The sequence below is a fragment of the Lycorma delicatula genome, chromosome 2 (assembly GCF_047948215.1).
Source record: "Lycorma delicatula isolate Av1 chromosome 2, ASM4794821v1, whole genome shotgun sequence".
Taxonomy (NCBI): domain Eukaryota; kingdom Metazoa; phylum Arthropoda; class Insecta; order Hemiptera; family Fulgoridae; genus Lycorma; species Lycorma delicatula.
This window is the reverse complement of record NC_134456.1, coordinates 181,386,199-181,414,193: the sequence shown is the minus strand read 5'-3', so window position 1 is coordinate 181,414,193 and position 27,995 is coordinate 181,386,199. Positions and strand designations below refer to the sequence as shown.

The 27,995-nt window shown below is 33.1% G+C and overlaps 1 protein-coding gene across 1 annotated transcript in view; it reads right to left on the bottom strand.

The window, feature by feature from the left end:
- LOC142319484 (lysosomal phospholipase A and acyltransferase-like) overlaps positions 1-10,968 on the bottom strand; it is a 64,223-nt gene extending 53,255 nt beyond the window's left edge. The window contains exons 1-2 of the mRNA XM_075356810.1: positions 10,683-10,968; positions 6,549-6,691 (exon numbers count right to left, since the gene is read on the bottom strand). Of these exons, the coding sequence (XP_075212925.1) occupies positions 6,549-6,691; positions 10,683-10,791 (252 nt within the window). The 5' untranslated portion in view covers positions 10,792-10,968. The remainder of the gene's footprint in view (positions 1-6,548; positions 6,692-10,682) is intronic.
- Between the last annotated feature and the right edge of the window lie 17,027 nt (positions 10,969-27,995).

Genomic DNA, 27,995 nt, shown 5'->3' with positions numbered 1-27,995 from the left:
ATAAGCTGGTAGTATATTATACATTATTGCAAATTAACTGTTTTTTTATTTTTAACGTATATAAATTATAATCAGAAATGAAGACTGTCATTGAATAAAGATTATGAAAGATTCTTTCACAGGCAACTTTCAACTTGTTTTTAAATTTAATTGCTAATGAATGCTAGCTATCTGCAAGGAAGCAACACTTAGTATTGTTTATATACTGGTGTATCACAGAGTTAGGTCAGGGATCTCCAACCATGGAAGAAGTTGGATTTGAGGTAGTAGTTAGGAAGTCCACTCAGAAGAGAAAACCGAAATCTGTGCCTTCAAACTCCTCGGAGGATGAATGCTCAGAAATGGAAACAGGGACACCCACCTGGGTTAAACTCAATCTGGCAAAAGAGGAATTTAGAAAAGCAAAGGGCAGACCTGATAGTTCTGCTCCACTGGTCAAGGTAGCCCAGGGCGAGTTGGACTACCTCACTGGTTTCTTGGATCTCCCCGACAGCAAGTCTTCCTCGCTTGCTTAAGATGAAAGAGAAGCTTTCTGCTTTGGCAGAAGGTTATGAGACCCTGGCTTCCAAGCCCAAGGTCAAGGTGATTCAAAAATCACCTCCTGCCCCAGCACAGCCAGGCGCTATGCTGAGGTTGTCCGCAGTAAGAGAGAAGCTAGTCAAGACAAAAAAACCAGAGGGTTCGACTAACCCCCCCAAGGAGGGATGCTGACCTCAAGAAGGACTTTAAGGCTGCCCTTTGTGACAGCTGAAAAGGCCTTAAGATTAGGGACATAAAAGAGACCAGCAAGGGTCTAGTTGTGGTAGCAGATAATAAGGAGACAGTCCAAGTCATCCCGGACTCTCCAGCAGTGAAGAAGCTTGAGGTCAAGGTTGACCCTAAGCACGCAGTTGTAGACCCCGTGTCATAATCTATGACATAGACTGCAGTCTCTCTGACGAGGATGTTCTGACCCTGATTAGGGATCAGAACATCGACTTGGACGAGGCTGCATTCAAGAAAGAATATAGGCTTGTCTTCAAGACAGGGAAGCGTGATGCCCCAGAGTATCACAGTTGTCGAGTTAGGCGCTTCCAGAAGTTCTTGTCCGAAGGTAGTCTTTCTGGACTTTGTATCCTACTGCGTCAAGGAGTACCTTGACATACAGCGACGCTTTAAATGTTATTGTTTCAGCCTCAGGGGCCAAATTCTGTAAGTATGTGTCAGTCTGCGCGCATTGTGATGAAGAGGGCCACAAGCGTGACAATTGTTTGCAGAAAAAAGAGGTTCCGACTAGCATTAACTGTAAAAGATTGCGCAAGAGTCATAGGCACTCCGTAAATAGCAAAGAGTGTGGTTGTCCCACAAGAGAACAAGACCAATACAAGAGAGCAGTCGAGATTTATTTCAACTCTCTCAATGGTTAGATTCAGTCAACTAAATGCCCAGGATGCCTATGTAGTCCAAGCTGAGTTAGGAGAAGTTGTCGAAAAACAGGGCCTCAATGTTGTTCTTCAACAAAACCCGCACATGGTCAAGAGTGATCTACCAGGTTTCCCAAGTTAAAAGAATTTTTCGTTGGTGACAATAAATCTGCCGTTCTGTGCAGGAATTCTTTAAATAGTATCTTCATATGGCAAGCCTCTGACATGCATCAAATCGTTGTCAAGCTTACCGTGGATGGTCTGGACCTAGTTGTTGTTAGTTCATACTTTCAGTACAGGGATCCCACTGAACAGCATTTGGTAAAATGGGATAGAATTGTTAGGCTGGTAACAGGTTGTCCAATTCTTATAGGTGCTGATGCGAATGCCGAATCACCTTTTTGGCACAGTGGAATCATGGACGATGGCGGCAAATTGATTGAAGATTTCATCACACACCATCATTTTGATATTTTTAATGTAGCCAACGAATTGTCTACACTGGTGGAGCGATTTACAGAGGGCCTTCTGTGGTACCACCATCGATGTTACCATTGGTGAGAATATCCCTGGTAGGATTCAGAACTGGTCTGTAGTCGATGATTGCGCAAGTGATCACTGACTAATAGTTTTTGATTTGGTAGGCGAGCTGCGCGATGTCTACAGGGAGTATGTACCTGTTCAGCAGTGGCGCTTCCTGCACAGGCAGGCGGATTGGTCTAAGTTTTCTAATATTCTTGTGGCCAGACTTTGAGTTTTTGCTCAAAGACTGGATGATCTCCTGTTAGATGACCTGGCACAAAATTTTTCTTCTGCGATAGTAGGAGCCGCTGATCAGTCGATTCCCAGAGGTACAGGTCGAGAGAGAGAGAGTGGCTGGATGGTGGACTCGGGACTTGACCGCGATGAAGCGGACTGTGGATCAGCTCAGAAGAGCGGCACAGCATGAGGGTGATCCTGATCAGCGTGCAGCCTATCATCAGAAAAGGACCAAGTATTTTCACAAGGTTAGCTCTTCTAAGCATGATTCCTGGCGCTCTTTTGTACAAGAGCAGGAAAATAAGGACCCTTGGGGTCCTTATAGAGTTCTTAGAGTTCTAGTTTATAGAGTTCTTGGTAAAAAGAAGAAAAAAAACATTCTTTTTTCAGCTCTCTGCCTAATGATGTGTAACCATATGCTGACGAACAACCAGTACGGTTTTCGGCCTGGCAAGGGCACAGAGAACGCTATTCTCAAAGTAATGGACCAGCGAGTGCAAGTATGTACTAAGCATCTTTTTGAACATATTCGGGGGTCTTCAATAACTTGTGGTAGCTCTCTGCCTTGTTTCAGTTGCAGCAGTGTGGCTGCACGCAAAATGAGACTGACTCTCTCGAGCTATTTCAGCGACAGAAGCATCATTCTAATTGATGGCAGCTTGGAAGTAGGAAAGACCCTGTCAAAAGGTTTTTTTAGTAAATTGGTTTGCTTGGCATTTCTCCCACCACCACCCCACTAGGTCACTCTAAAGCATAAGACCGAATGTCTGTGCCACAAACAGCTACTGAGCCTCGAAACAGTTTAGCAACCAGTGTCCTAAATAGCTCTTAAAGCTTAGCTAATAGTGTGACTGGACTAAGTGTGGTGCCATACACTGACTTATGTTTCCCAACCGCTTATTTGTCATATATTTACTAAAATGGTGTAGGTCAAAACAACAAATAGCAAGTGAATTAAATATTCCTCATTCAAGTATTTATAAATCATGTTAGGGAATTGTTAAAAAATGCCTCCTTACAAACTTCAATTACTAGAGGTAATCACACAAGAAGTGAGAATTTCCGTGTAAGAAGTTTGCTATTGCCAATGTTTGATTGTATGGAATGATGATAATTATTTAACTTAATAAAATTACTTTTTCTGATGAGGCTATTTTCATTTAGGAAGAAAGGTAAAATGAACAAAGTGTCAGAATATGGGGCTTGGAAAATACACATTTTAATGTTGAGCAAGTTAGAGTGAGTCTGGAATAAGTAGTGTTGTGTGACAAGCAAGAGAGTGATCAGCCCACTTTTCTTTCATTAACGAATTGTACTTACCAGCCAACACCCACTCTTGGCTGTTGAGCCATTTTGTGACGCACTGATCAGTACAGATGGGCTTCTGTGTAAACAGGACCTTCATCATCCTTCTGCGAGTGGTCCAGAGCTCTGCAGGTTCTCAGATGGTCTGCATCCATAGTTTCATTTTTTGTGGCCATCCATTAACAAATTGTGACCAGCAATGCTTATCTTAATATGTTGAAAAATGTTGCCTATCCTGAACTACATTTACAATCTAATATCATCTCCCAGTAAGATGGTGGTCCACCATGTTTGATTTCAGTTTGTGAATTTCTGAAAAAATTTTGTAATCAGTAGACTGGTCACAATGGTCCTGGCAACCAAGGTCACTGGACTTAATAACTTGTGATTTTTTTATAGAGGTTTCATCAAACTTTTATACACTTGCATTAATGATATGGTGGATTTGAAGGTGAGAATTATCACTGCATTTAGTAACATTGATATGCTGCATCATACTTGGCAAGAGTTGAATTAGCGCTTAAACATTGTATGCACTACCAATAAAGCACATGTTCAATACTTGTGATTTTCATACAAAGAAAAACTTGTATTATTTATTAACAAAGTATTATTTATCTAACTGGGGAAGAATCACAGTTAAAAGTAGTGTAATCAATTTTTTACATCAATTAAAGTTGTAAGATCTTTTGTGGGCACTCTGTATATGTATAAAGTAAATAATCTAGGTTGCAGTTTTGCTGACTGTTTAAATTTATCTAACATTCTTTTTTTAATGCAAGTTATGCAATTATTTATTCTTACAGAACACAGTAAATGAAACTTTTTCACTTTCCCAACTGCTGTAGTGCAAAATAAAAGAAAATAACTGCTTCAATAAAAAATGGACCTTCTCTAAAATTAGTTTTGAGATTTTCAGAATCCAAACTAAAATATTAGTTAAAAAATATTATATACATGTGTTAAGTATTTGCATGTGTGCATGCATGGGTTAGTGCTTATCATTTATTTTTTTTTTTACCTCTGGGATCACTATTAGGTATTGCTTCAGAGGATGAGATGATTGACCAGTAGCATATGAAAATGCTATGCCTGACCAGGAATTCGAACCCTGGACCTCCAGATAGTGCTTATCCGGGTTTATATTTCATGAATTGTTTAACCTAAGGATAAATTTGGTGTAAAATCTTGTGAATTAGGATTGATTGAATTTAAAGAAGATGTTTTAAATATCACATGATAGGAACATATTGAAGGGATACTAAATGTGATATGGGACTGGGTTTCATGACATCTTAGTTCTTCTCACTTTCTAGTTTGTCAAAAAAATGAATAAATTTTAATGCTAAATTTTCTTTTTTGAATAAATAAAATATTAAAAAAGAAATCCTAATACTAAAATTGCATTTGTATTGATTAAAAAAAAACTATTTTTCTGTTTTATTTTGTATCATTATTTATTTATTTATTTTTAATGAGCTGTAACAAAGTAGGCATGCCTATTCATAGTGGCAGGATTAGGTTGAGATATAAATTCCCTCGTAAGCAAGAATTAGGATCTTATAAACTGAATGGAAGGATACAAATAATATATTAACAGCAATATTAATTAATATATATATATATATATATATATATATATATATATGATTCTTCATTAATAAAATGAAGAAGAAATCAGGTTTATAATATTTTTAGTCTTCTTTACAGATTATCCTTGTTAATTACACAACTACTTTCAAAATACGTCAGCTTTTGTTTTCAATAATGTGTTTATCAATCAGTAATAAATGCAAGATAACATAAACATCAGAACACAAGTGTTTATGAGAAAAAGTTTGTCACTCACAAACAATTTTTTTTTCACATAAGTTGTTAATAACAAAAGAGATTGGCACTAAATGTTAACACTTTTCTAAAAAGCAAAAAATAAGATAATAAAATCTATAATTTAAAGTCATAAAGACACACAGCATAAATATAAATAGGCAAATTTATGTCTTATATGGTTATTCTTCAGAAGCACACACATAATTACTTTTTAATATGCTATACAACTAGAGAACTTACACAAGTAATATTTATTTTTAACTTAAGTTTGCACTGCATTTGAACAAAATATTTACTAGTCAAGTTTTACAAGTATTTTAGCTGATATCAATAAACAGATGATCAAGTAATGTAATGAGCTTATGCTCATTATGTGACCAGTGATTTAATGTCTATTGGAACTGAAAAATAATGCAGGGTCTAAAAAAGATTAAATAGGCTTACTATGTTTTGGCAAGTAGGATTAATTAATTTGACAATCAACTGTAATACAAAAAAGAAATTATGTCAAGTGCCATAACAGTTACAAGCAACCTAACATTAAGTGAAATACCCATTAAGAATAACAAGCATCCATGTCATGCTCACTAAAGAAAGATAAGAAAGAAGAAAGGTAAAGAGGTGAGTGATTTCTTGTTACCTTTTTGACTGAGCCGAATATACTATTACCACACCAGTATTCAAAACCAACTGTAATGAAGGTGATATGTTTAGCTTTATAAGTGGCATCTTTACTCTAATTCAGAAATAATGTACATCACTTCTCCCGGAGAAAGTATTCTTCTCCCGGTATACACTTAAAGTGTAACACTTCTCCCGGGAAGTATACACTTCTCCCGGAGACTCTGATGATTCTTGTACTTCAGGTGCTTACACGTATCAAAAATGAGAAGGATTAACAGATAGTGTAAAGCACAAATATAATTAGATTAAATGATCAGAAATAATGAAGAAATGCATCAAAACAATAATTGATATATAATGCTTTCACGGTTTGTATATATAATGATGTAACACTAAAAACTGAAAGATGAGTGTATTATTTTTCACAACACTGTAAGGTACATTAGAAATAATTTCATACATTACAGCATTACATCAATAAAAATTACTAAAATATAGTCTGCATTCACTAAGAAATATGCAGAAGATGATCACTGCCTGACCAAAAAAATATTTTTAAAAAGTTACTAAAAGTTGTGTGTGGGAATATGTTATTTGATAAAATATATAGAAAAAAGTCTCACTTACCCAACAATCAATAACTAATGGAACTAATAATTCCAAATTTAACCATATGCTGAAGAAATCCTTAGTATATTTGGAACATATGTAATGTGGAACATCTGTTTTATTTAATCTTGCTTCAACCTGACTACCACCATCTCCAGGAACTATGAATCAAAAGTAAACAAAAAAATTAAATAAACTCATGTTAACGTGAGCTCCTTCTCTTTTATCAAATGAATGCTACATAACTAAGACCTATTAACAATCCCTCTTCTCATTTTTTATTTATTTTGGAAAACCAATCCTCACAACTAAGCAACTGAATGTAGTTATTTTCACTAAATATTTTTTTAATGATATTTTTTGTTGTAATATTTTAATGACTAAATTTAAATAAATTGTTGAATAGATCTTTCTAATGTCCATATTTACAAAAAAAATTTAAATTAAGTTTTTTTTTCTTCAATAAAAATAGTTTTGGTAAAGGTGAGTTTTCATCTAATCCAATTGCTGGTTTAAATATTATAAAAATAATAATTGATTTAAATATATTTTAAAAATTAAATTGTTAAAAAGGTGCCCTACTGAAGAGAATGGCTAAATTTTCTACCACTAAGAAATAATTTTAATCCATTTTTGACGTACAAAAAAAGGCCATTCTTTAATGACAATTTTTTTTTTTAATTTTACATCCATACGCAATCATCTGTTCCTTTCGAATTTCATAACAACTAACCCACCAGGTTGGTCTAGTGATTTAGTAGTTGGTCTAGTAATTAACTACATATCTCAGAAATGGTTGATCTGAGACTGTACAAGACTACACTTCACTTACACCCATACATATTATCCTCATTCATCCTCTTTAGTAATATCTAAAAGTTATTTCCGGAGGCTAAATAGGGAAAAATAAAATTTCACACCAATTCTTCTATTTAATATATAGTGTCCCATGAGAAAATTGAATACTTCAGGAACACATAGTACAGGTCAAATCAGGTAAATTATTTCATATAAGCATAATCCAAAAACAATTTGTAATTATACCACATTATACTAGTATAATATATATCTACAGAAAATTAGTTTTGAAAGTTTAATTATGTTATATCTTGTGGATTTTCAGTTAACCGCCATTTTCACTATTTCTTAAATTATTTATTCCATTTCTGAGAATAATATATACCTAGATTAATACACATGATATACATCACTTCATTATAAGATAAAAAATAGATGTGATTACAGTCAACATTAATTGTTTAGTATATAAGCACATAAAATAATATTAAGGTAAATAAATTAAATATAAAAAATAATTCACAGTTCTGAAGGTGTTGAATTATTTCGGGCAGATACATACAGTTTGAATACAATGCAGAAAATTCACCCCTTTTTTAATTAATATTATTTAAAAGTTTATTGACAGAGTAATATTTCTGTCAAACAAAAGTTTTTAATTGTGTTTTAATAAATTGATGAGAAGATTTTTTAAATTGTTCAAAAATTTATTACAAATGGCAATGGAAACATTGCCATTTTAAACAATAGGTTCTTTCTCATAAGTTGAAGCATTTTTGTTACATTATTAACAGGTAAAGTAATAATGGACTCCAAAACATATCCAGGAAGCAGATATTAATTTTTACTAATTAGAATGATTGAAGTGTAGGATGTGGTTTAAGAAATTAAAGAGATGAATTAGAACACAGACAGTAAAGAGACTAGAAGACAACAATCTTAAGTAACATTGGTTATCATACAGCATATTACATATTCAACTGAAGATTCAACAGAAAGCAAATGAATCACGTGTTAAAAAGGAAAATCATTTAAGGCAGAAGAGGAAAAATTAGATAAAAAAATGGATAACAAGAAATATACTAAAACTGATTAAAAATGCAAAAAGCAGATGATGAATGTCGCAAAATTTTGCGAATTTTGCACTGAAATTAACATTCAGTGCAATGTAGTGAACAAGGTAGCTGAAGGCGATATAATGAGATAGAGAAAAATGCAACTAGAAATGCAGATGTAGCATACAGAGAGATAATAAAAAAAAGCTTGGGGAAAAGTCAAAATATATTGGCATCAGAGGCTTGAAAAAAAAATTTGTTAAAGAAAGAAAGAGCTGATAGGTGGCAGGAATATACTGAAAGACAATCAGTACAGGAAAAAAAATTGGATGAATAAAAAGTACTAAATAAGGAAAAAGAAATTGTTAATTTATGAGTAGATTTCATACAATTTGAATCTGATGAGCTCAAAATAACTTAGAGAAGAATAAAGAAGTAAGAACTAATGACAAACTATCCAAATTATTTGGCTGATTGGCAGAAATAGGAGTAAATATGCTTGATAATCAATATGAAAAATTTGAGACTACAGAAATAAACTCAGATTTTAAAAAGAATATAACTGTTACCACAGCAAAGAAAGCAATTGTAGATGAATAGCTATGACATCATCAATCTAAAGTATCATGCATTAAAATAAACAACAGGAACATTTACAAATTAATAGAATGTGTTGTAGATAATAACCAGTTCAGTTTTCTCCATAGGGAAGGAAAGGGTAGCCTTCCTGGGGAGAGGCATCGTGGCAACCAGAAGAGGCAGTCATGACATCTCAATGAAGCAGGTGGGACCCAGAAGTGCAGCACAGAACTGTGGATGCAGGGATGCAGGATGGAGGCAGCATCTTCTAGGCAATTACCAGTTGGACCTGAGTGGTTAAAAATGGTCCAAAAAGAAAAGTTCAGTTTCCTTCGGGGAGGATATTCTGGTGCTATGGTTAGTTTTAGAAGGCAACCTTAACAAGTATATGTGTTTGTAAATCCGCTCCCATTTGTAGATTTTAACTTGTTCTTGAGACATGATATTTTTTAACATTTACAGATTGGACTTGCTGGTTTTTCTTTAAATTTTATAATAGCATTTATAGATCTGAAGAAAGAAAATGATAAAGAAGAATGAAATAAAATGTTTAACATTTCCAGACTTAAATGTATGATCTATATGATCTATATAAGAATCACGTAACAGTTATAAGAGTAGACAACAAAAGATTAGACCTCATTCAGATTGGTCTGAGACAAGGATGTATACTCTGACCCTATTGTTTTCAACTTCATCAATGAAGAAATACAGGAGTTGAGAACATGTATGAGCAAAGTAACTACTACTTGGTAAAAAATAAAAAAAATATTAAGATTTGCTGCTGATGACAATGTTTTTGGCAGAACCAAAGATTATAAAATGGTTAAGCTTATAAAATGAATATATAAACCAGATAGTTAAAGATTTAGTGTACTAGTGTACTTTAGTGTCCTTCATAGAAGGAGAAAGAAATGGTTATTACTAATTGTAATAACAACAAATTAGTCAACTGAAGAAATAATTGTATTATTATTTTGGGTGTTCAAGCCACTTAAAATAAACAATAAGTATTATTTCTATTATTATTTTCCAAATTTGTAAAATTATTGGTTAAATACAATGAACGTAACTGAATCTAATAATACAAGTAAAATAATTACGTTATTGTTATAAGTTATTATACTCTATAATGTGAATGGTGACTAATCTATCGTTTTTCTGTTTCCTTTTTAATAAAACTTGACTTTCTAACTTTTCTTTTTTATTAATTTATCTACATCAGTTTCCTAACAATTACATTCTCTACAGATTTTATTTGAAGTATTTGAGTAGTAAATTTAACAAAGGTGAAATATATATGAGCGACTGAAATTTTTATTCTAGAATTCTAGTAACATAAACAACACTAAATTATAGTACAGTGACATCTAATTATTATAATAAAACTTCACAAAAAATAAAGCCTGCATTGATCAAGTATTCTTTAGAATAGAACCTAGTTACATATCAAGTTTAGTGCATATTAAGAAGTATTAACACATAAATTCTGCAATTTTGTAATAAGTCTTAGAAAAGAACCATACTAGATTTCAAACTAAATAAAAAAGCACTTAATTAACACAAAGTAATTGGGGTTTTCATATAAAAATTGCCAGTAGTTCAAATGTTATTTTTAATCATTTAGGTTAGGAAAAGCAAAGTAAGGTTAAGAATATAATATTAATAATTTACAACAAATAATTATAAATATAGTCAATATATTTGGTTTAACACTTACCAAATATGACTGGAGCTTTGACACCATCAAGATATGATACCTTTATTGTATTCCCTAAATTCGATAATTCCAGCAATAACGTTAAAATAGAAAAAAATACTAACTGCATATTAATATAGTATTGTATTTCAAAATATATGGCTAGACACTTTTAATAATTATTAACACCACAAAATGATGTAACATCAACTCACATTAACCACACAATCGACAACCCCAACTAAACATGATTAACGAAACTTCGCTATTTTGTTTTATTCAAAAGCTACAGTTAACATATGCGCAGGCGTCAGCAAAAGTGTCTGTTGTGATTGGTTGTATTAATGTCAGCTGTATAGGGCATTTTTACGTAACTGATAACGTGTTGCTATAACATCTCAATTTTCAGTTCTACTTGTTTGCGCACAATCTATTAAGAAGCGAACAAGAGTGGGGAGAATGTTGTTGGTTGTTTTCTTAGTAAAACTATACTATAAATTTCGCCTGATTTCTTTCATTGGGAGGAATTGATTAAATAATTTTTCGAAGTGGTATTCTGTAATCTGATATTCAATCTGAAATTACTGGTTGTTCACGGAAATGCTGCTACTTTAAAACACATTTCCGAAGAAATGAGTATTTATAAAAATCATTAAATTAAATACCTTGATACAATCATTGGTTATTGAAATTATCATGACAATTTAAACAACCACCAGATCCCAGTCAAAAATTTGTAATTAATCTTAAATGTAAAATATTATTGAAATTTATTTTGAAAATTGATTAATATTTTAGTGTTTCCACTTATAGATGCATTCACAATGATTGTTGAATTAGAATTCAATTGTTTGAATTGTTGAATTAGATGAATGTTATATGTATTAGAGGCATATCTTTACCCAAATCAAATCAACTTAAGGTTAGACATTTTGTACAACCACCAGATAAAAAAAGAATTCTCCATCATATCCATAGGAAGACATCTCTCAGAATCTTCTTAAAATTTTTTACATTAAATACTGAAATGGCAATCCAATACTAATAATATACTGCACACCACTATATCTTCTAGTTAGACAAATATAACACAAAACTACATTACACGCAACACTATTCTAAAAATATTTTTTAGAATTTTGTTCTGATTTTTAAACCATAATTTGGTTGGTTTAATATATTCTACCAGGTCTCATTTGCTCTCCCTGCAATAGAGCTTCATTGAATGTAAGATAAAAAGACAAAAACAACAACTGAAGAGTTGATGTGCTTCATTAGTGAGTATCTCCTTCACTTACTGGTTCTGATCCTGCTTGGGGCACAAATCCACTCACAAGGGTAATTCTGAAATGCATATATAATGGACATGTTAGTAATTGGGTAACTGGTGAAAATTAGATTCCCCTTTTGAATTTTCTAAAGTTGGGTAGTGGTAAATCTTTCAGGAAGATTTCATTATTTGTTATTGGATAAGAACCATTCTGGATATTGCTTTGTAATAATGATCTACTTTGGGACGATACCCCAAAGTATACTACATAACATCTATCACTGTCTCTGTAGACTGTAAAATATGTTATCCTGAATTTTGAGCCCTTGAGTAGAAGTACTTCCATATCTTTGTGGCTTGTCTTTTGGAATAAGTGAATTTGAAGTCTGGTTGAAAAAATGTTGGCACTCAATCAAGATACAAAGCACGTAGAGTATGTTAGTTATTTTGGGATTGCAGAATAGTTTTCATAAGTTGAAGTGTCTGAGATGAAGTCCAATGTTCATTGAAAGAATAATTCAGATTTTGTTAACTATGACATATCATGAATAAAAATTAAAACCCGTTTGTTACCAATTACAGTAACTTTATTTTATGGTAAAAGTTAACAAACCTTTATTTTAGTCTGTGCTAGCTTTCATTTTAAATTAAGTTCCATCAAAACCAAGAGGAACATTGGTTGTTATTTCATTAGATGTGAACCTGGTGAAGGAATAGGTTTTGAAAGGGTTTTATTATTTGTGATGTGATTTAAAGTATGTTTGTTTTTCTCTTTTTTGGAGGGGGGGGGGTTCTTTAGTACGTCTCGTTTTTAACCTTTATTACTTATGTATAAAATTGTCATTTTGTTGATGTTTGTGTATGTGTAAATTATTTAATAGGTTATTTGTAAAAGTGGATTCTGAAAAATCAAAAAAAAATCCAGAAAAGAGGATTCTGTGGTGACTTTTATTTGATTTTTTGTTTAGTTATGAAAAACTGTGGTTTATTAGCCCTTTGTAGAAACTTATTAAAAATATATTAGCAAAGTTTACTGGCCCAACGTAAAACAAATTTATTTGATACTTTATATAAGTTTATTATCTGGTAGTATATATTAATTCTTAATAATTCTTTATTTTATATTGTAGCCTTTTTTTTAATTTGTGGGAGATTTTTTGTACTATTTCTAATGCAAGTATTATGGATTTATTGTCCATAATACTTCTGTTTATCTTATCCTGTTTTTTACTTTTAAATTTATAAATTTATATATGAGTTTGTCTATCAGAATTCTATTCTACCCACTGGCTTCAATTAAATATTTTATTGTGCATAATTCATTCCTGTATCTTTTTTTCTTAAAGAGATGTGTTGTGTACTCTCTAAATGCTGAAAGTTTATATTGTATGAGGTGATTAAAGTTATATATAAGTATATTTGCTACGGTAAGTTTTCTATTAGTCTTGATTCTGTCTGTTGGTAATGCAATCAACTCATAAACTTCCAAAATTTAGAACCATGTTGCACATTGTTTTTCTTTAGCTTTTTGTACCTTTTTACAGATTTAAGTTCTGAAAGAAAAGCAGTTATTACATGATACATTTAAGTTGGTCAACATACACTGACTAACATTGTGATATGAACACATTGAGCTATCCTTATCATCCAACCCTTTTCCCCTTACCTTGACTGTTCCTTTCTTAGCTTTGATTCAATGTGTGTAAAATAGATTATATTGGCGACTATTTTCTGTTCAGTTGAACTGCTTTTAACAAAGTACTATATGTGATGACTGATTTTACAAAATTATTATTATTTGGTAAGTTTAATAATTAGTTTATAGTGAATTAATTTTCATATTATTGAGCCATGTATTAAACAAGCAAAATAACAGTCAAAAATTCTCAAAACCTAATATTAGTTGTAATAGATATCAGGTGACTAGAGTTGCAAAAGATTTGATGACTGGAAACTATTTTGTTTTATAAAATAAAATCAACAAGGAAGAAGAGTGTGATAACACTTTTTTGACCACTTTATCTCTCACACTCCTTAGTAAGCCTGACAGGGATTGCTTTTATTATACTTGAAAATTGCTTCCGCCATTTTCCAAGTGACTTTGCCTCACATCAGGTCAACTATAAAAATAATATTTATGATGCTTAACATATATATATATATATATATATATATATATATAAGATTTATAAAATCTGTTCAATAAAGTAAAAGAAACAAATATACTGAGTGGTCCAAAAGTCGTAGTACAGCCTATTATTTCAGAAGTTGTAAAGAAAATGAAACATCTGTATACACCAATGTAAATTAGGTATGAGGGCCCACCTTTGGGGCATAACTTAACAATGGCCGACATTTTAAATCGCCATCTATTTATTTAAATGGGAAGGAGGTCAAGTGATGTATCAAAACAGATTGAAATTTTACCAGGAATCATTTCTGCAATCAAATTTCACACAATTGTTACAGTGTAGGAGTTATTGGCATCCAAAATTGACAATGGAGGGCTACTTGATGTGTTCAATATACTGACCGTTTTGTTAAATGCATAACTCCAATCGCTTAATCCAATCAGCAGACACTTGTAAAAGCACTGCTGGTGCGATTTCCATGTAGCACAATATAATTCTTTGTTGCAGATGGCCAACATCATGAATCTTCTATGCGTAAACAAGTTGCTTCAAATGACCCCCCACAAATAAAAGTCCATCGGTGTGAGGTTGGGTGATTTTGGTGGCCATTCCACTGGGCCATGCCGACCAATCCATTGCCTAGGCAACTGGACTCGAGCCACTAATGAACATTTAGCCCAAAGTGTAGGGGAGCACCATCTTGTTGAAAAAATGAAGGCAATGTTCCATCTTCATTTAAAAGGTAAGGAAAGACAGTGTCTCTCAGCATGTCCTAGTATCACTAGGACATGGGTACCCCATATCTCACACCACACCATAATTTTAACATCTCCAACAATATTGGATGGGTCAATCCAGTGGCGATTTTCATCACACCAGTATTGGTGATTCTGCCAGTTCATCTCGCCACTGACGTAAAACATTGCCTCGTCACTGAATAGAATACTATGTGGGAATGTAGGGTTGTTCTGATATTGATATAAAGCCCATGTACAGAACTTGACACGTCTATCTGGGTCATCTTCAGAAAGTTTTTGTAGCATTTCCATCTTAAATGGGTGCCATTTGTTACTATGAAGAATACACAGAATGAAGGAAAAAGTAACACCAATTTCACTTACAAGACGTCGAGTGCTGTATTGTGGGCTCTTCACAAAGGCAGCCAAGACCGTCATTGAGGTTGTCTCATGAGTGGAAGATTTGGGATGACCACTGTCATCCCAAATCTTTGTCGCCTGTCAGACAAATTTCCAGTTTCCTTGAATTTGGATATGAGACATGCAACAGTGTTATGCAAAATTGATAGTCTCTCTGGGTGGTGCCTGTTGAAATCTGCTACAACATCTTGACTGCTTCAATCACCTCAATTTGCTCTTACTTCATCAAAGCCATTTTATGTCACCTGGAAAAAAATAAGATTTTCAAACTTTTGTATGCTAATAACTCCTTCACCATAACAGTTATGTGAAATCTGATTGGAGAAATGAATTCTTATTAAAATTTCAATCTGTTTTGATATGTCACATTACTTCCTTCCCATTTAAATAAATGGATGGCGATTCAAAATGGGGGACGGTGATTCAAAGGTGGGTCTTTATACCTAATTTACTTCGGTGTATCCAAATGTTTCATTTTCTTTACAACTTCTAAAATAATAGGCTGTACTGCAACTTCTGGACCAGTCTGTATTTAAAAAGAAAATTTTAAAGATTTTTGTCACATATAAAAAGGAGAAATTTTTTTAAAAAATTGTCAAAAGAAACTCTTATTGCAAAGCTTAAATTTTGTTTAATGTTTTCAAATTCTAAAAATCTAATACTAGTATAAGATGGGTCAAAATAAAACTGTTAATGTCAAAGAAGTTATATTAAAATACTGAATAAATAATATCATAACTTTCCTAATACTGTAAATTGACAGTGAGTACAGTATACTAACTAGAAGCTCTTGTGTACTATACATGGATAAAATATACACATATAAGAAAACATATATATATTGAATTAAAAAAAAAACCAGAAGTATGGCAAAATTATCTTAAATTTTAATAACGTATATCTAAAATTTACTTTGCTGTTTACTAAAAGAAAAAAGTAAGAATATTTGAAACTCTTTTGAAAGAAATTCAAGAAAGTTGAATCTATTTCACCTACTTCGTTAGAAAGATTTTTTAATGGATTAATAACAGGATTTGGAAGTTAGACGTGGTGATAAAAAAGGGGAATTCCAAATTAAGATGAAAAGGTAAGGGATCTTTGAGAGAGAATGAAAGGGGGTTAGAGAAATGAGAATTCTCAGAATATAGTGGTATGTTGGAAAAGTGTTTGAGACTGAAATTCTAAAATATATGACGTGGGATACACTGAAAATAAAATAAAAATTAACATGTAACAAATTAATAATTTATTTATTTATTTTTTTTGTCTTCAGTCATTTGACTGGTTTGATGCAGCTCTCCAAGATTCCCTATCTAGTGCTAGTCGTTTCATTTCAGTATACCCTATACATCCTACATCCCTAACAATTTGTTTTACATATTCCAAACGTGGCCTGCCTACACAATATTTCCCTTCTACCTGTCCTTCCAATATTAAAGCGACTATTCCAGGATGCCTTAGTATGTGGCCTATAAGTCTGTCTCTTCTTTTAACTATATTTTTTCCAAATGCTTCTTTCCTCATCTATTTGCCGCAATACCTCTTCGTTTGTCACTTTATCCACCCATCTGATTTTTAACATTCTCCTATAGCACCACATTTCAAAAGCTTCTAATCTTTTCTTCTCAGATACTCCGATTGTCCAAGTTTCACTTCCATATAAAGCGACACTCCAAACATACACTTTCAAAAATCTTTTCCTGGCATTTAAATTAATTTTTGATGCAAACAAATTATATTTCTTACTGAAGGCTCGTTTAGCTTGTGCTATTCGGCATTTTATATCGCCCCTGCTTCGTCCATCTTTAGTAATTCCACTTCTCAAATAATAAAATTCTTCTACCTCCATAATCTTTTCTCCTCCTATTTTCACATTCAGTGGTCCATCTTTGTTATTTCTACTACATTTCATTACTTTTGTTTTGTTCTTGTTTATTTTCATGCGATAGTTCTTGCGTAGGACTTCATCTATGCCGTTCATTGTTTCTTCTAAATCCTTTTTACTCTCGGCTAGAATTACTATATCATCAGCAAATCGTAGCATCTTTATCTTTTCACCTTGTACTGTTACTCCGAATCTAAATTGTTCTTTAACATCATTAACTGCTAGTTCCATGTAAAGATTAAAAAGTAACGGAGATAGGGAACATCCTTGTCGGACTCCCTTTCTTATTACGGCTTCTTTCTTATGTTCTTCAATTGTTACTGTTGCTGTTTGGTTCCTGTACATGTTAGCAATTGTTATTCTATCTCTGTATTTGAACCCTACTTTTTTTTAAAATGCTGAACATTTTATTCCAGTCTGAGTTATCGAATGCCTTTTCTAGGTCTATATACGCCAAGTATGTTGGTTTGTTTTTCTTTAATCTTCCTTCTTCTATTAATCTGAGGCCTAAAATCGCTCCCCTTGTCCCTATACTTTTCCTGAAACCAAATTGATCTTCTCCTAACACTTCCTCCACTCTCCTCTCAATTCTTCTGTATAGAATTCTAGTTAAGATTTTAGATGCATGACTAGTTAAACTAATTGTTCTGTATTCTTCACATTTATCTGCCCCTGCTTTCTTTGGTATCATTACTATAACACTTTTTTTGAAGTCTGACAGAAATTCCCCTTTTTCATAAATATTACACACCAGTTTGTATAATCTCTCTCTCTCTCTTTTTGCTGTTTAGCCTCCGGTAACTACTGTTTAGATAATACTTCAGAGGATGAATGAGGATGATATGTATGAGTGTAAATGAAGTGTAAATGAAGTGTAGTCTTGTACATTCTCAGTTCGACTATTCCTGAGATGTGTGGTTAATTGAAACCCAACCACTAAAGAACACCGGTATCCACGAACTAGTTTTCAAATCTGTGTAAAAATAACTGGCTTTACTAGGACTTGAACGCTGGAACTCTCGGCTTCCAAATCAGCTGATTTGGGAAGATGCGTTCACCACTAGACCAACCCGGTGGGTTAGTTTGTATAATCTATCAATCGCTTCCTCACCTACACTGCGCAGTAATTCTACAGGTATTCCGTCTATTCCAGGAGCCTTTCTGCCATTTAAATCTTTTAATGCTCTCTTAAATTCAGATCTCAGTATTGTTTCTCCCATTTCATCCTCCTCAACTTCCTCGGAGAGGTATCGTTTGAGAGCCAGACTAAGGAATGATTCCTGAAAGAGGGCAGCAGCTCTTTCAGTAGTTGTTAGGGGCGTGAGTCAAATGACTTAAACGGTCATATCAACATCACTCAGTCCTCTGAGTACTGCGCAGGTGAAAGCAATGGAAAACTACAGCTGTTTTTTTTTTCCAAGAAAATGTGGCTCTGCATTTTCACATAACAATAATGGAGGCGCCTTCCTTGGTAAAATATTCCGGAGGTAAACTAGTCCTCCGTTCGGATCTCCGGGAGGGGACTACTAAGGAAGGGGTCACCAGAAAACTAAAAAATAAATTTATTTATTACATACAACATATTAACGATCTAAAAATAAAGATTTATCTGATATTGAAAATTATTAATTTACAACAATAATAATTAAAATTGATTTATTTCTGAAAAATAAAACCATCATTTCTATTCTTTTAACATTTTAATTCATACAAAATATGTGCCTCAATAATAAATAACATATTTTTTACTTATGTGATTGTTTTTCTTCATAAAATCGATTATTTATGTTAAGATATTTGCTCCTTTTTTATTTAAAGGGGAACTTTTAAATTTTAAGAATAAAAATGTTCACTTTTTTTGTTACTCTTATTAAATGAACTTGTCTAATGCTTTATTGTTAGTAACTCTTGTCCATCCTTCAATTACTCAACATATGTTTATTACGAATGTATGATTAAGTAATACAATAATGTTATTTGTATGAATTACAAGTTCAAAGATCATAATAAAAATAATTTATATTATAAACAATAATAAATATGAAATAGACTTATTTATTTGAATAAACCAGCGAATAATAAAATATTTAGAATAATTAAACCTAACCGAGATATTGAACCAAGGAGGCATATTATTCAACATTTTTGGTCATCAGAATCCATTGATATTTTATCGAAAGGTTAGTAAAATATTACGATAATTTGTTTCATAAATTGAATATAATACATAAATAATAAATTAATCTAATTTATATTTAAGCTTCCAGCTCTCGTGGTGAGTGAATTTGTATATGGATATTATGGATCTTGATGAAAATGTTGAAAGTGCAATCTTTAAAAGATGCCTAAACTGATCTAAACCAAATTTAATTGGGAAGATTTGCTGATATTTTTTCGCTTTTCCTTGATCAGTTTTCATCATTAAAAAAACAATTTACACAGTAGGTAATCAGTTTTGGAAACCTAATAATCCCATTCCGAGATGTAACCCACCCGCAGTGCCTAGCTACATACACCTTGGCCATAGTGAAACAGAGTTCTTAATTGAGCGAAGTTTTATTGTTCATGGTAGCATCCCACTCACTTTGTCAATCAACTACCCTCTTCAGGAAAGAGACAACATAGTTAGAAGTAATGCAACTGGTAAAAGGAGGCTGAAAACAAGCCTCTTTTGCCACACTGTCTGCGCGCTCATTGCCTGAAATTCCTGTGTGGCTGTGGATCCAGCAGAAGCCACTGGTGTATTACATCTAGTCATTTGCAAAATAACATATAAATCTCACAGACAACAGCGTGTCTGAAGTATACATCACTAATTGCCTGTAAGGCACTCATAGAATCTGAGCAAACAAGATCATGTCAAAATGTTGGGCTAACCATATGTAAGGACTTATTAATTGCATACAGTTCTGCAACAAAAATACTGCTGATGCTTGGAAAGCCAAACATATATGGTCTGTTATCAACCACAACCAACGTTTCTAGAATTAACGTTTCTAGAGCCGTTCATATAAACTGTAACATCCTGATTCATGCTATTCATAAAACCATAAAATTCATTTTGCAAGATAACCGGATTTGAGACATTTTTATTATAATGACAAAGATCAAAGCAGTAATTTTGATCGACAGAAGGCTGCCAAGTAGGGTAATAACATGGAGCAACAGTAAGGACTGGAGGTAATTGTTTACTTAGAGCTGAGAAAAGGCATTGAGCTCTGATGCCTAGTGCAGCAGTAGAACTCAGCTGTTCTTGGTATCGAATCGGATGTTAGAGAACACCGCATCAAACGTTGGATTATTTCGTTGCGCTTTAATACGAGCTACATAAGAGAAAATAATTTTATTCCTTCTATTCGAAAGGGATTGCTCACCACTTTCCACCAGCAGACTTACCACAGGGCTTGAACGAAAAGTATCTGTAGTAAGACAGATGAATGAATGATTGGCGGAATCTAGCATTCTAAGAGCGGTAGACCGTGGGGACAAATAGGCCACACAGCCTTAGTCCAAGCGAGAACGGACTAGACCTCGGTAGAAGCGCAACATGCATACTCGATCAGTTCCCCATCGAGTATTAGATAAAATTCTCAGCATGATCAATATTTTTAAACATTTACATTCAGCTCTTTTAAATGTGTTACCCACGTTAGGCGTTTGTCAAACCACATTCCTAAAAATGTAACCCGTATGCTTGCTTCACTTAGTTCACGATGACAAAATACTTGAGGGTCAGGATCTTCCCTCAAGCGTGAAAAACAGACGCATTTCGTTTTCACGGGGCAAACGTGAATCCAGTCGTTTTACAGCAGATTCTAAACGGGTTATTGTATTTTGGAGCAGCCTCTCGCTAGTAGCTAAAGTTCTAGATGTAACGTAAATTGAGAAATCGTCAACAAACAAAGAACAGGTAATGGGTTTTCGCACGCAACTTTGTAAAACTATTTATGGCTACGGCAAGTAAGGTAACACTTAGGACACTTCACTGTGGTATTCCGTTTTCTAGGGTGTAACTTCCGGATATCGTCCTTCCAACGAACTCTAAAGAACCGACTGCTGAGGAAACCCCTGATAAATGCAGGGATATTTCCTTGTATACCCCACTCATGCAGTTTGTTTAGTATTCCTATCCTCCAAGCTGTGTTGTACGCCTTTTGCATTTCAAAAAAATACCGCAACCAGGCGTTGGCGAAGCAGGAAGGCGTTTTGAATTACAGATTCAAGGGCAACTACATGATCGATCACCGTTCTACCTTGGCGGAAACCGAATTGTTCGGAAGAATTAGGGCGTTTCTCTCAAGGTATCGCACTAGACGACGATTTATCATACGTTCCATCAACTTACACATGGTACTGGTCAAGGTTATAGGGCGATAACTGAAAGGGCATGATTTATCTTTACCAGATTTCAGTATAGAGATGTCCAATGCTTCTAAACAGGAATCTGGAAACACGTGGTCACAAAATATTTTATTGTAAGTAGACAAAAAATGTCGTAGTGCACTTTTCAGCAAGTGAAGTAGCATACTGAACCTGATATTACCATTTCCAGGGAAGTGCCACGGTAATTTTTTAACGCATACCTTAGCTCATCAAGAGAAAAGGGAATGTTTCTCATTTTGCGAATCTTCGATAATAAAAGGCACACTTTCCTTCAACGTATACCTTATAAACCCAGGACAGTAGGATGATGTTAGTGACACTGATCTAAACGAGCAACCAAACGTGTACGCCACATCAATTTGAGAAGTAACGAAGACGCCGTTGGTTACTAGTCCAATCGGCGGTGGATATTGTCCTGATCCACACATGTCCAAACAAGCGATGAGGGAGTTGTCCGAGAAATGGTATCGACATAGTTTAGCCATTATTTCCGCTTAGCACACCGAAACATTCGACGTCATACAGCCCTCGCATTTCAATAGACGCAGAACATTTCTGTCGTGGCCTACGATTGAAATTACGCAACGCCCTATGACGATCCCTCAATGCCCTCTTGCAATTCATCGTTCCACCAAGGAACAAAGGCCGTTTAGATTTTCCAGATGTTAGGGGAATATAATCATTTGCACTACAGAGTATCAGTTGTGCAAACATGAAAAGTCGGTGGATCGCGTCACCACTTTCATCGCATTGGCCAAACCAATCTTTGTATCCGATCCAGTCTGCCTTCCCACCACCCATCTGCAAAGCTGACTCTGAGGTATTACCACAAACCAAGATAATAACCGGTCTGTGAGGGCTTCCAAACAGGTTTTTGGAAACGCGTCAGTTAAGACATGGAAATAGTGATGCTGAATACAACGACAGATCGATGCACGAAGATGATACAAACGTGCATTATCCATCGTTCAATAAGCATAGATCTAAGTTCTGCTTCAGTTGATCAACTATTCTTCCCCGAGAAGAATACACGATGAGCCCCAAGAATGGTGATGGGATTTGAAATTGTCAATTATTAGGCAGGGTACAGGAATCTGAGAAATCAGACTGGACAGATCAACCTCACTAAAATCAGAATTAGGAGGCAGGTATAAGTTGCAGATATTCATTTTAAATGGCGTTATTATCTGCACTGAGACTGCAGGGATGTTTGTATTTGTCTGTGTTAGGAAAACAGCCATACCTTCTCGTCCTCTGCTCCCAGTTTGTTATTCGCATCTTTCGCAAATGTATCCGCTAAATGACACATCATCCTGAGGACGGAGGTGAGTCTCCTGTAGACACAATATTAAAGAATTTTTTTCCTTTAGTAAGATTTCAATACCCTCAGGCGAGAATGGAGACCACAAACATTCCAATGAATAATATTTGTAGCCATGAATACTCCTTTCTTGTTATATACAACTAGGTGAGAGAAACCATTTAGGGTACTACTTTTTTTTAATTTCAGTCCAACGAAAATAACTATAAAATTACGTGATATTACTTCTTAAAATACTTGAAATAATCATAATCTGTGGATTAAAACTGTGAAAATGATTTTTTTTAATTGCAAACAAAATTTCAGCTTTAATTTTTGTCTAAATTTTCAAGGGTTGAAAATTTTTTTTAAATTAGACTATGTAGCTTGTGCCAACTCATTGGAAGGCCCTTTGAATGACAAGTAATTCGGTACAAATAAAATAAAAATTGGTTCACTGGTATCAAAGTTATGATTAAAAATGTAGTTTTTTTAGGTTATGTTGGGATACAGTGTCACTAACCCTAAGCATTAGGTCTGAAATCGTCCCTTCTTGTTAAAAATATGGATTTTAGGTTTCTTCAGCATTGAAAAAACTTACCAGTAAACACAGCATTATAACATCAGTTAAACATACAAAAAACCAATAGTAAGGTACCTACTTCTTTGTTGGCAACATGTTGACAAAGATTAAAATTAACTTGGCATTTGGTTTTAGATGAATTAGCTTTGGTTAAAATCTTGGGAAATTTACTATTAAATCCTCAGAGCTCAATTTGTAAAACATACCGTGAAAACAAACGTTTAAATTCAAATTAAATTCAGATCTCAGTATTGTATCTTCTTTTTCATCCTCTTTGACTTCCTCTTCTTCCTTTATAATACAAGTTTCTAATTCATTTTCTCTGTATAACTCTTCAATATATTCCACCTACCTATCGACCTTTTCTTTTGTATTTTAAATTGGGTTACAATTTTTGTTTACCACATTATTAGATTTTAATTTTTGTACCACAAAATTCTCCTTAACTTTCCTGTATGGACCTTCATCACTAGCATTTTTATACTTTCTACATTCATCCATCAGCTGCAATATATCCTCCGACATCCAAGGTTTTTTATCAGTTCTTTTTGTTACGCCTAAGTTCGCTTCTGCTGATGTAAGAATTTCCTTTTTAACATTTTCCTATTCTTCTATAATTTCTACCTTATCTTTTTTAATCAGACCTCTTGCAATGGCCTCCTCAAAAATCTTTTTTACCTCCTCTTCCACAAACTTCTCTAAATTCCATCAATTCATCTGACACCTTTCCTTCAGGTTTTTAAACCCCAATCTACATTTCATTATCACTAAATTGTGGTTGCTATCAATGTCTACTTCTGGATATGCTTTGCAGATGACAAGTTGATTTCTAAATCTTTATTTAACCATGATATAATCTGATATCTTGCAGTATCACCTGGCTTTTTCCATGTATATATTCTTCTGTTGTGATTTTTAAACCGGTTGTTGGCAATTACTAAATTATACGTTATGCAAAACTCAATAAGTTGGTCCCCTCTTTCATTCCTTTTGCCCAGCTCGTATTCACCACAATATTTTCTTCCTTACCTTTTCTGATGCATGCATTCCATTCTCCAACTATTATTAAATTTTCATCCCCTTTTATGTGTTTGTTTCTTCAGTTTATTTGTATATGCACTCTAACCTCAACATCATCATGGGCACTTGTAGGCATATAGACGTTAATCACTGTCAGCTTAGGTTTTGATTTTATCCTTACTACAATGATTATTCTATTGCTAAGCTTTTTGAAATACTCTTCCCTATCTTCTTGTTCCTTACAAAACCTACTCCTGTCTGTGCTTTATTTGACGCCGAGTTAATTATTCTAAAATCACCTGACCAAAAGTCGTTTTCCTTTTCCCACCGAACCTTGATAATTCCTACTACATCTACATTTAACTTATCCATTTCCCTCTTTAAATTTTCTAACTTACTGACCTTTTTTAGACTTCTAACATTCCATGCTCTGACTCATAGAATGTTATTTTTTTAATTTTCTGGTAACCCCTTCCTTAGGAGTCCCTACCTGGAGATCCGAACAGGGGACTAGTTTTTACCTCCGGAATATTTTACGAAGGAAGGCGCTTGAATCTTTGTTACATTAAAATGTAGAGCTACATTTTCTTGGAAAAAAAACAGCTGCAGTTTTCAATGATGAGCCATTTCAATAATGAGTCTATACTCTTTGTGTGTAGATTTCTTGATGTTTCCTTGTCACTCAATTGCAGCATGCATTGAGTCGGCTTTGACAAAAGTGTCCAAAAAAACATTCTGTAATAAAAACATTTGAGCTTTCAACCTTCATTGAAATTTTTTCATCTTTAAATAGCACGGTGACAAACATTTTTATAAACCAAAAAAAAAAAAAAAACGAATACTTAAACCGATTTAAACAAAACTCCGCTAAAAGAGCATAAAAATATTCTTTTAATTCTTCTTTAAATTGTTATAAATCGTCACATTTCATAACTTTTTAAAGTATTTTAAAATGTTCCCTTTTATTTTTCTTAATAACCTTCGTTCAGAGTTGGATGATAAAAATTTGTGATAAATAATACAACGAAACGATTGATACATGAATAAAAATGAAACGAAATATGTAATATCTACTGTAGGTTATGATACCGTTAAATAAAAAAAAAAACAGAATTATTCATAATTTTATCAGTACTATCGGAGTCATAAAATTTTACAGTAAATCCCTTTGATATCGTTTATCTAACCTACATTAATACAAGGTTCCAGACTGTACTCTCATGTGGCATTACACATTAGACAGTAAGCGGTCAACATTAGCTAGCGTGCGTCAACTAAAACGTTTGGCGATTAGTTTGTTTTGTTAGCAGCATTGTTCAGTTGTGCTTTTAAGTGTTTATTGGAGTATTTATCATGTTTTAATTACTTTTATTATATTATAATACTAATTAATAATATTAACAAATAAAGAATAAATTAATTGAGATTTTTTCATCGATAAAATATTGACGGCAGTCAATATTTCAAACGTCAATATTGACGGCTCTTTCAAAATTATTTCCTTAAACTCGTGTTGTCTTTATGTTTTCGTTATGCTCTTTTCCATGACAGTTGGCGGATGATATTAATTTGAAATTTACATTTTAATAAAATCGTTTTATTATCAATTTCGTTCTGTGTTTCGTTATAATAATTTAATTTCAAATTTTCTGTTTTCTTTATTCGTTGGTAAGTGGTATTCTTCGTTTTGATTATATCCAAAATTATTTTTATTATACTTTGAACTTGTAATTCATATATATATATCATCATTATTTAATTAATTGTACATTCTTAACAAACACAACTTGAGTCTTTGAAGGATGGAACTAGACTTGAAGGCTTGAATACTGGATGGTGGGGTAAATAGCACACATTAGATTTGTTAATTTACAAATCTCAATTGGAATTGAGTAAATACATGTGACCTAATTGTAAATATTTCTGAATGAAAGCGGTGCAGTCCTTTTTATAGTTGGCATTATTAATTGGTTTTCTTTCTAAAGATAAGAATCTATTTTTAATATTAAGAAAGGAATCACCCAGTTGAATGTTATCTTTGCGTGGTAACGACACGACAAATTTGCCTTGATTATTTCGAGTAGTGTTGGATTGAAAATGCTTTTTCACATGTAGAGGTTTCATTAACTGAAGCATCAGTATTGACTTGTTCAATTTTTCAGAAATTCTCGAATATAGTTGAGATTTTTATTAGTGTTACGAGCAAGAAAAGATGCGACAATATTGTTGCCCTTAACGTTATTAGGAAGGCGATCACTAAGTATATATCCTAATTTAGTTTCCTGAATAATAGGGTATCTGAAATTTCAAATGAATTTCCCAGGCAACATAAAGCTCAAATAGAATTGAGCTCCAATCAGTATGTCAATGTTATTTGCTATGTTGAATTTGAGATCTGCTAGAAATATATTACGAGGAAGATTAAGATTAGAAATATCTAAAGTGGTCGATGGAGTGCTGTCTGATATATTTGATAAAACAGCACATTGCACCTTGAAGTTTTTATATCGAGAGTGTAATGTAAATGTAACACTGTATTTGGATTGAGATAATGAGTTAGTTATTTATGCCTGTAATGGAAAGATCATTTTTAATGAGTTGTCCTAATTTTTGGGAAAAGTTGTATGTGTAAAAATTGATCTGGCTACCAGAATCTAATAAGATTTTACATGAATGACGATTACCATATATGTCATTGGTGTTACATATGGCTATTGATAAAAGTATTTTTTCGTTTGACAGATTATTAAGTGAACATTATTAGGTATTACTTTCAGGCTTATTGCTATCTAAATTAGAATCGTTAATTTCGTTCATGTGAATGAGTGTACTATGTTTTTTAGTAAAAAGCGTACATAACATTTTTGAATAACATTCATTAATAGAATGGCCTTTATTTAAACAAATAAAACAACAATTACAATGTCCCAAAAAGTCTCTACGTTCATTGATAGACAAATTTAAGAATTCTTTACACTGTTATAAATAATGGTTTGACTTACAAAACAAAGATTGTTTAGAATTAAATTTTGAATAAAAACTGATATTATTTCTTTTATAACGCTTATTAGGTTTTAAAGTAAAGCGTTTAGTAAAGATTTAGTTGAATTATTATAACGCTGTTCTTTGGTTTCGTTATCTACTTTCACTTGCGTGTTTGAAGTGAATGCATTAATATTTTTGAGAAGTTGTCTTTGAAGATAAATTAAGAAATTCAATAAAATCTTTGAAGATGGGAAATCTTGCATTTGACAAATTTTCCTTCTGTAATCTTGAAGTATTGTAATCCAATTTTGATGTTAGAAATTGGACGACAGTAAATTCATACATGTTTACAGGAAGTTGCATTGCTTCAAGCGAATTCACATTTGAGGAAATTTCATCAATAAATTTGGATAAATTATCTACGGAATCTCTTTTTATAGAATCTGATCTTAAAATGTGCCCAGTATTATAAAATGCAATTATATATTTATTGTCAAATCGTACCTTAGAGCAATAATATAATTTTCGTTAGTTATTGACAGATCTTTAATGGTAGCTAAGGCTTCATCCTTCAAAGAAGAATACAGATAGTGTAATTTTTTAATATTTGTTAAATCAT